The sequence below is a fragment of the Solanum tuberosum genome, unplaced genomic scaffold, assembly GCF_000226075.1.
Source record: "Solanum tuberosum cultivar DM 1-3 516 R44 unplaced genomic scaffold, SolTub_3.0 scf00087, whole genome shotgun sequence".
Classification (NCBI taxonomy): domain Eukaryota; kingdom Viridiplantae; phylum Streptophyta; class Magnoliopsida; order Solanales; family Solanaceae; genus Solanum; species Solanum tuberosum.
Genome location: NW_006239017.1, coordinates 684,248 through 694,829, shown reverse-complemented (window position 1 = coordinate 694,829; position 10,582 = coordinate 684,248). Strand labels below are relative to the sequence as shown.

The window sequence follows — 10,582 nt, the reverse complement described above, 5'->3', positions numbered from 1 at the left end:
TTCACAATTTCACATTATAAAAAACGTTAAAATCTAAAGTAAGAACCATATTCCTCTTAATTTCTCTTTGTGTTACGCTTGTATAGTTCTTTTCATCTTTGTTATTATTGTTTCTATTTATGAGCTTTGTAAAGTTATATTATTGTGTTTTCGCATCAAATTTATTAGAAAAGTCATATATTTGTTTTATAAATATTTTCTTATTGGTTAAACCGAAAACCGAACCGTTAAGGACCAAAACCGATAAAAAATATATTATTGGTTTGGTTATTGGTTTAACATATTTAAAAACCAAAAACTGATAAACCGAACTGATAATACATAAAACTGAACTGACCGATGCACACCCCTATTCATGAGAGTAACCTAATAGTCTTAAAAGTTGAGTATTTATAAATTTTACGATAATACAATATTTATGATGCAATTATATTTCATCAATGAGTTCATTTTTATTTGAATTGTTCGTTAATATGTATTATTTATAATATGTATTGAAATTTATGTTATTTAGAAATTTAGAATAAAATATAATTTTATATTAATGAAGAATTTGAAAAAAAAAATTGTATTACGTAAAGATTATAGAGTGATTATTTGCAAAAAGAAGAAATGATTTATATTATGAAATAAGAAAATAAGAATGAAATATAAATAATAATATAATATTGAGGAGAGAGAAAAATATTCTTTTTTTAGAGAGTAAAATAGAGAATTGGGTTGGAGTTGATTGTCTGAAAAATAGAGAACTCTATATTTGGAAAGTAAAATAGAGGATTGGGTTGGAGATGCCCTAAACAACCTTCTTGTGAAAATTTATCTCTTTGATCATTATGGTTTGAGAGTTAATTGTACGAGATGAAAATTGTAACAGATTGAAAAGAGGATCATTATGTACTATTCTCATTCAAATTCACATATATAATTCGAGTTGAAGACGGTAAGCATAATAACATCCAATGCACTGTAACTGGACTTCTCTTCACATATGACCAAATTTATTTCGAAGATTATTACATGTCATCTTAAACACTACTTTATATTATTATTTTTCTCGGTACCTAAGGAGGGCAAGTAATTTCCACTAATTATCCAAAAAGGGACCTAATTAACTGATGTAAGCTTTGATAAAATTAAATCAAAGATAAAGAAGAAAATAAATAAAGCAGATATAAAGTGAGGCAACGTAAGTACGTAACAATATTATCTCAAAATTTACAAATTAGTAGGATCTGTATATAACTTTTCTCAAAGTGCTTTCACAAAATTAATCATATCGAGTGCAACTGTAGATTACAAGAGAGACAAAGGACAATTATTCATTTTGCGTCCATCAACGACTCCACTCATATAAATCATGATAAGAAATATACAACCCCACCACTGGCGGGTGTAACATATATAATTTATGATCAAGGTAACAATCCAATTGAGCTTATAAATAAATATTTAGAGATTTTTTAAATATATAAATATACGAGCTACTAAATTCATATGAACTCATATATTTTGTTTTTAGACCTCTCCGTATTATCCATACCTCTACTAAAAAACATAAAATTAGCTATGGAATTTATCAGTAATTCCTAGCTAATTCGTCACTAAATTACTCTTAGCTAATTGAATTTTCATATAATCCATAACTAATTTACTTGATGTGTCTTATAGCTATGTAGTTTAAAAGTTATTAGTATACGTTTTTGGAGTTAGTTTAGTATTGGTTTTTGAAATAAAAATAACATAATTTAATACATTATTTAACTATCGAGAAGTGGAATTTTACAAATAAATATAAACTGAAAAGCAAAAATGAGAATTTGAAACATGTGCACATATTAATTATCTGCATTGGCTGTAATGTACTTTGAGACAATGACCACAAGTTCATGGCCGTGAATTTTGTACTTTGTCATCAAAAGTTATAGGATAATTAATTAATTATTTCATCAAAGGTACTCCCATTTTTTTTTTATTTGCATTTGCTGGGATGTGAGGCACCTAAAATCAGAAACTAATTAATGAGTAATATATATCCATTGGTTATCTCCCTTTATAATAATCAGAAACTAATTAATGAGTAATTCCATGAGATCAAGGCATGTATTTTTTTTTTTGTTTCCCACTAAATATTTGGAGTCTATATTAGAGCCCCAACTAAATTTAAATCGCATGTTGTACTAGGGCTCATTCAGGAGTGACACTCTTACCACCTCTAGTTAAGAGTAAAGCAATCCCACTAACCATGTCGGTGGTGCTTAACATGCTCTTTTCCTATTTGCTTGATTGAGGTCGAAACAAAAAGTTGTTAGAGTTAAGAGTGTTTTGATTCATTCGTTTTTTAACATGAAATTCATATATATATGTTAAGAGTTTAATAAAACCGGTCCAATGACCAAAAATTTAATTAAAAAATAATAATAATAAATATATATATATTATTTATTTATTTTTTTGAAAATTTGTGAGTGAAAATCATTACACCTATATCTCTAGACTAGAAATACTTCTCAAACAAATGTCTCCCTATTTCGTCAGCTTCACTATTTACAAATATTAATGGTGACTAAACCAATATTGTTGCAGCATTTACCAATCATATAGAAACATTATTTTGTGGACAAACAAAAGAATAAGTTTCGGCCTTTTGGGGTTATTTTTTTTTTTGTTTGTATACTTATCGAGTATATAAAATTTATTAATTTTGATTCATATAGTTCACAAATTGTTTCAATTTTCATTTCTAAAATTCGAACTTAAAGGTGGAACTAATTTTAGGTTATAATTCAACTTAAGTGTCTTTTCATATCACAATTTAGTGGACCATATCGTAGCTAGCTCAAAAGAAATTATTTTGATGAATGAAGAGGGAAACATTATCTGTACTAAAGAGATTGGTGGATTTATGTCAGTTGTCATATTTTTGAGTAACGATATAAAGTTTTGCCACCCCCCACCCCACCACAGTGCATTCCCAATTGCAATATAAGAACAAAATATGCAATCGCACTCCGATCATTCCCTATTTATGTATAGTTTTGATATCAACTTACTTTTACAACTTGATATGTCCATTCTAAAGATATGGTCATAAAGTTGGATATTTATCACTCCTACAATATACTTGTGGTTAACATAATTTGTTGGGATTGATTTAGATTTAAAATTGATTTTCTATATATTATAGTCATACTCATCTCAATCCTCAAATTTTGGTTTTTGTTATTGATCAATGAAATTATGTTGTTCACTCTTTAGTTTGCTTGGTTGAGTGTGTAGAAGTATAAAATTATCTCATATTGGTGGTATGTGGATTTCTCGGTATATTTATATGAAATTACAACAATATATATAGCCCGATCCTATATAATATGTGCGAGAAGAGTGGTGTATAGAGACTTTGTTTCTATTTTGTGTGGGTAGAAAAGTTATTTTCAATAGATTATTACTCACGAAAAGTGTTTTCAAAATAAAAAGTTAGAAAGTAGAAGTACATAAAAAAATACTAATAATGATAATTAGAAGAGGGGAGCAGACAAGATGCTCTAAACTAGATTCATGTTGGAAAGAGAAAATCGTTCAAGATGCTTTTAAGTCTAAACTAGAACCAAGTTGGAAAGAGAAAATCGTTTAGTTATCTACTAATCTTTTATCCTAAAATTCGTTTTTCATACCTTTTTATCTTAAATTATATCATGACTAATCACATCTTTAGAATAATTATCACCTCATATGCCAACTTTTGAAGTTAAATCAGAATCTAAGGTCCACCGTCCATTATAATTTATAACAAGCTAAACATTTAACAATACAATCTTTTGGTTTGTTTACACAAAAAAAATAGTTATTTGCAAATCATGATTTATAAGACAATATCACATATTTATCATTACAAAAGAAAAGCTTACATCGTGAATGAACATTCCTGTCTTAACCAACACGCCATTATAATTTTTACCCAACTGTTAGTTTTCCGTTGGCAATAAAAGGATCGAAAGAATATCACTCACGCATTATAATATTCAACCACCAAAGATGTGACCGTTTAACAACACCTAATCTAACCATACAAAGAGTAAAACTATATTCACGTCAAACTCCACTTATAAAATTAGACGAGTTTGTTATTATATTAATATTTTTAAGAAGAGAGAGCACCAAGCAGGGTGCAGTATCTCAGAAGATTAAACAACTTTGAAGTTTGAAGTTCCAAGTACGATATTTAAAATTTTCATATAGTACTGTTTATTGTATCATTACATATAGGGAGTATATAACAACATAAAGAAAACCAAAACAAACAAAAAAAAGTACAAAGGGCCTCACAAAATTCTACAGTATTTGTCTAGCAGATCACTTGCAACTTAGCGAGTCCCAAAACAAAGCCTCACATGAAGAGCACCACCACAAGAGGGGTTGGACGTACATTTCCCTTTTTACCCCTCACGTCCCTCCAAATTTACATCACGGAACATGCATTCGGATTTTCATCGCTGAAAATCTGCGGAGGTGGAGGGTACGCAAACATTTCATGTGCAAGCCTCTGTGGATTATTATACAGCTGATGATTCTGAGGATGGTGATAGTAATAAAACTCATTCTTCTTCACATCTACTATTGGATCGACGTCGTTTTGTACAGCTTCTTCCTTAGCTGGTGCAGCTGCTACTACGGCTTCTTCCTTAGCTGGTGCGGCTGCTTCTTCCTTCTTCTCCTCTTTGTTGTCACCTTCTTCAACTTTCTTCACTTCTTTGTCATCGGTTTTCTTCTCTTCCTTTTTATCTTCTTTGGGCTTAGCCTCCTCCTTCGCTTTCTGTTCAGGTTCTACTTTCACAATAACTACCCGTTTTCCAGTCCTTTTGCTTACATATTCCACTAGTTTTGTTGCCTCAAACACACCTTTCACTGTCACTTGTGAGTTTTTCAAGTCCGGTTCTGCATTCTCCACACCTAAATTAATTCAAGAAAAGTTAACATCAAAGGCGAATTCTGAATCCAAACTCCATAAGTCTAAACTTTAAGGTTTTTAGCATTGGATACCCAAAAGAAGATGTCATTAAATAAAAAGGAATATCAAAAATTTGACGGGAAGCTGAAGCAGCTACTGTCGAAGTAGCAGACACAAAAACAATGACTTGCAAAAAAATATTTATTTACTACTCTTAACTTATTTCTTGCAATTTTAACAGATTTCTATACCATCCGGAGCCCTAAGGCTAGCTTGATGGTATCAATTTCCCAAGTTACTTGCAACTTTTGATGATACCTAACAGTCAATACTAGTTATTGATTTCAAAGATTCAAATTAATAGTTTATCAAGTGAATATATTTAGTAAGTGGAAGACATGTGATTTAAATTAAACTCAAAAATTGAAGAATTTTAAGAGAATCTTATTAAGAATTGAATATTCTATTCCCTACTGATATAAAGAATGTAAGATAGTGAAAGGTGGTATAGAATCCTTTCAAGTATCCAATGCTATTTTAGAGATCCAAAAAGGAAGAAAAAAAACTTTCTTTAACAAATACAGCTGAAAAGTGTAACAAAAACACAAGCAGAAAGCAAAATAGTAGTACTTAGTAATTTAATTAAGCAAAAAGAGATGAAAATAATTAAAATTAAAACCAAATTTTTAAATAATCTTGCCTTTCATTTTCTGTATACGTCTTTTGATTTCTTGTGCACAAGCCTCACAATGCATGTGAACTTTCAGAACTACTGTAATCACCTGAGGCTGCACAAACAAATACAGAAAACCATTTGCATATATGACTTTTACATTAAAAACAAATAAAGAGAGAGAAATAAAGACTAAATAAGGGAGTACTAAATAAAATAAATAAATATACCTCCTCTTTTTTCTCTTCGGCTTTAACGGCTTCTTTTTCCTCCGGTTTCTTGGGCTCTTCGGCCGCCGCCGCCGGTGGTTTTGGGATTGGAGAGAGAAGCTCAACTTGACGATGACTCTTTTTCTGTATTCTCTCCAATACCTTCAACGGATCTGCTTTTTCCCCTTTCACTACAACCTTATGAGTTTTGCAATCCGTCAACACATCTTCAACTCCTATAAAAAAAAATAAAAAAAAATCATTCAATTTATTTCTATATCAATCATCCAAATAAAATAAAAAAATCATTAGTACCTTGGAATCCTTTGAGCGATTTGCGGACTTTACGAGCACAACCTTCACAATGCATGAAAACTCTCAAAACAATTTCCGGTGGTGGTGGTGGAGGTTCAGGTTTTGCCTCTTTTTTTTCTTCCTCCGCCTTTTTTTCCTCTTTCTTCTCTTCACCACCACCGCCGTCGCTTGGCTTTTCATCTTTCGGTGCCTCCTCTTTCTTCACTTCTTCTACCTTCTTCTCTTCCTGAATAATAAATTTATTAATAAGCACAAAGCCAAATCAATCAATCAAAAATCACAACCATCAAAAGAAAAAAAAAAGAACGAAGAGAAAGCAAATCGACCTCTCCCATTGTTAAACAGAAATTGAAATGTAGCTGTTACAGGTTTGGTTTTTTCTCTCTCTTCTCTTTTTATGGAGAAAAGAAAAAGTGGGGAAGTGAGCTAGTGATGGAGCATCAGATCTAAGGGAGAAAGAGCACTCACTCAGTTGCACAGTTTGATAGCGGCGTAATAAGCGTGGCTGTTATATATAGGTGGCACGTGCGAGGGAAATACAGTCATCATACTTCTGGCACCCTTAAAAAAAATGCTAGTATTAACGGGTAGTGGGATTATGGTCAGTAGTTAGGCAAAGATTAGTGACTAGGCAAGTTATTAGTATTTGGTAGATGAACTATACATTAATCATGATACTGATGAAAGAATTTTTATATGAATGATTATTTATATTTTTAAACTCGTTCTAAAATAAATAAATGAATATAATTACAAATATAATCTGACTTTTATGTCCTAAATAAAACCCATGGAGAACTATTTTTAGCTACGATTTTCACTACTACAAAAAAATTAATTTAAACAACTTTTTTGGGTTATAATATTTTGATTTTATTTTTAGTACCAAATACGCATAAATAAAATTAACTATAATTTTGTCAAAATATATTCTACCAAGTATCAATTATGAATCTTACTTTTTTTTTTAATCACCAATAACTGGGCAATAAGTGTTTCTCAATCAAAAGTGTAGAACATAATTTTTTGGAGTTATTTTTTCGAACTAACTTTAGCTAACTAGATCACGTTACACTTTTGTTATTTCTAATTTCTCTTCTAAATCTAAGCAAATAATTTCTTAACAACTTAGAAGTGATGTTATTCAACAAAAAAATAATTTGTAATGTTTTTCAAGTAATGCAAAATACAACTACATCTTCAATCGAGAGCACTTCAATTAAAGTCACTTAAACTATTATTGAACAAGTAGATAATGAAAAAACTATTAACGACTCTTAAATCATAGATACAATATAGAAGAGAAGAATAAAAATAATATACAAAATTATGCTCACATTATTAATAAATAATATCATATTTTTATATGTTTCGTAATTACAATACGAAAAATATATTGCAGACAACAATAAGTACTATACAATATTTTATCGCGGAATAAAATACTTTTTTAAGTGTTTCATTTATAAAGAAATGAAATTTTCTTATCAGTCAAATCAAACGACTTCAAACAATTAGCGTTAGGGATGTGTATCCGTCAATTTACTTCGATTTTGAAGTTTATCGACTTGATTTATCAATAATTGGTGATTAATTGTTATTGATTTGGTTATCAATTTTACAATTAAGATTTGACACAAAAAATAACTCATTAGAAATCACTTAGAAGCAAAGTGACAAATCAAATAAACCATGCACATGAGATGATAAATTGCATCTTGTGCAAAAGTAAACACTGACATATTGTAGAAAAATTGAGAGTTTGAGTCAATCAGAAACAAAAGTATGAAACTAAGCCTTAAGTCAAGGACTTCATGTACCAAAGCAACCAAATGGTATAAATACTATAATTTATTAATTTACTATCGAATTATTGATTAACCCGTTAAGAAAAAACTCAAACCATTAAATATCAATATCCCGATAAAAAGATTAAAATCATTACTAAAATTGTTAAATCAATAACCCACTATCAATAAATCAATAACTTTTTTTCGATCCTAATTATTGATCTCAATTCGACTACTTACAATGGTATTTTGATTGCGTGCTATTTCATCTATTCCTATTGAATTTTTATTTCACTACTTATCCCATCATGTATATGATATAACTAATTACATCACTATGATATAAATAGTGGGATAAGTTATCCCAAACATAACAACCAAATAAGATACAATTTTTTTATCTCATCACTATTTATTTTTATCCCTCACACTAAACGACCCCTTAAAGTTCAAACGGAAAAGGATCATATTTGCCCCTGTACTCTTAGAAATGGGTCATATTTACCCTTCGTTATACTTTTTTGATATATTTGCCCTTGCCATCCAACTTTGAGGACATATTTACCCTTCATCCGTTAATCTCCTTATTCCCACTTAAATTTACCTATGTGGCACCTACGTGGAGTTCATTTTCTCCTAATTAAATCTAAACATTTATTTAAATTGTTTTAACTGAGCCCACACGATTAAATCCTTTCCACTGACCAAAATAAATCCAACTTTGATTCCTCTGCTTAATTTTTCTCCATGGGAGTTTTATACAACAAACATAGAAAATTATATATATCCTTTTTCACATCATACAACAATAAGATTAAGAACTAATACAAATTTTAACATTTTAATCCAATATTTTTTGTTAAGTACAGCCAACTTTCATCTTTAATCTCGAGTTGATTAAAAAATAGGTAGAATTTTTACAAACAATCTATATGTGCTCTGTTTTTTTGATTGTTTCAGACGGTGGAGAAGGTGAGGTGAAGTTCAACAATGGAGATGGAGGATTCAAGTTGGTTTCTGGTGGCTACATGATTGTTACGCGGTGGTTCTTGATGGAGAAACGGGGATGAGATGAGACTAAATTCGACGCAACTACTAGAAAACTTCTATATATCTAGATTATTTAATGTTGTTCAGAAATATATTTATTTGGTGGATCTGATTTGATTGTTCAAGGGTGGTGTTTCAGTTTTTCGGTGGTGGTGAAGATCTGACGAATTAACAGTGGTTTAAGGTTTTTTTTTTTGGGATGATCGGACCTATTTGGTGGTGGAGAGACGAAGCAGATTGCCATCTCTAAACTTCTATGTTCTCTAGTATTCCTCTCAAAAACATCCAAATTAATCAATGGAAGTTTAACAAAATTGTGGGCAGTTAAAATTTAAATAATGTTTTAGATTTATTTAAGAGGAAATAAAATCCATGTTGACATAGATAATTTATGTGGGAATACGAAGATTTAACGGATAAAGGGTAAATATGGCCTCAAAGTTGAATGGCAAGGGCAAATATATCAAAAAAGTATAATAAGTGGTAAATATAATCCTTTTCTAAAAATATGACCCTTTCCAAAGTTGAAATAATTCTTTTAAATTATTACATATAAAACATAGGTGGATAGTCATGAAATTCAATTGATTCCAATGAAGTCAAAATTTCTGAGTGTAGATAGTTTTGGATCCACCTCATACATACATCCTAATGAGGTTATTAAGCTATCTTGATTTTTTAAAATTATATTTCTCTCTCAATTAAGTACTAATTACATAAAAAAAAATTAAAAAATATCTCACAAATTAGTGAATTCAAATACTACACTTTTGAGTTCACCAAATAATCATTTTTTTTAATACATCTTTAAAATTGCTAACTTGATTTCAAAACACAAATTTTCATTTGAGTAGTAACTATTATACCATTGTCCTACCCAAAATAAATGTTACAGTAGTCCTCATTTTGCTACTGAATCTCAACAGTAATTTATACAAAAATGGCAAAAAATTGAGACATGGCATTATTTCGATTTACAGAAATAAATGTTACAGTAATCCTCATTTTTAAAGAATATATGTTATTTCCCATGTCCCAAAATAAATGTTACAGTAGTCCTCATTTTTAAAGAATATATGTTATTTCCCATGTCCCAAAATAAATGTTACAGTAGTCCTCATTTTTAAAGAATATATGTTATTTCCCATGTCCCAAAATAAATGTTACAGTAGTCCTCATTTTTAAAGAATATATGTTATTTCCCATGTCCCAAAATAAATGTTACAGTAGTCCTCATTTTTAAAGAATATATGTTATTTCCCATGTCCCAATTTATGTGGCATTAATTGATAGATTTGTTGGAGTCGAGCGAATTTTTTTGTTAATTATTGTAATTTATAGTTTCTTTTTCGTCAATTTCAAACAATATACGTTTATCATATAATCCATTTTATGTAGTACCAATAGAATTTAGAGAGTCAATTATATTTTTTATATAACTTTTAAATATTTAAGCTATTAATTATTGTAATGTATAGTATTACTTATATTATTTTTGAATATATATGTTACCTTTTTTATCCTAATTTATATGGCATTGATAGAATTGAAAGTGTCAAATAATTGTTAATTATTGTAATAGATAATATGGAGTATTTAA

At 29.5% G+C, this 10,582-nt stretch overlaps 1 protein-coding gene across 1 annotated transcript; it reads right to left on the bottom strand.

Moving 5' to 3' along the window:
- Positions 1-4,204: 4,204 nt before the first annotated feature.
- LOC102586151 (neurofilament medium polypeptide-like) lies at positions 4,205-6,634 on the bottom strand. Its single transcript, XM_006347281.2, has 5 exons — positions 6,469-6,634; positions 6,143-6,368; positions 5,849-6,063; positions 5,646-5,733; positions 4,205-4,947 (listed from the first exon to the last, which is right to left on the bottom strand). The coding sequence occupies exons 1-5, from the start codon at positions 6,475-6,477 to the stop codon at positions 4,457-4,459; spliced, it is 1,029 nt and encodes a 342-aa protein (XP_006347343.1). The 5' UTR covers positions 6,478-6,634; the 3' UTR covers positions 4,205-4,456.
- Positions 6,635-10,582: the final 3,948 nt, after the last annotated feature.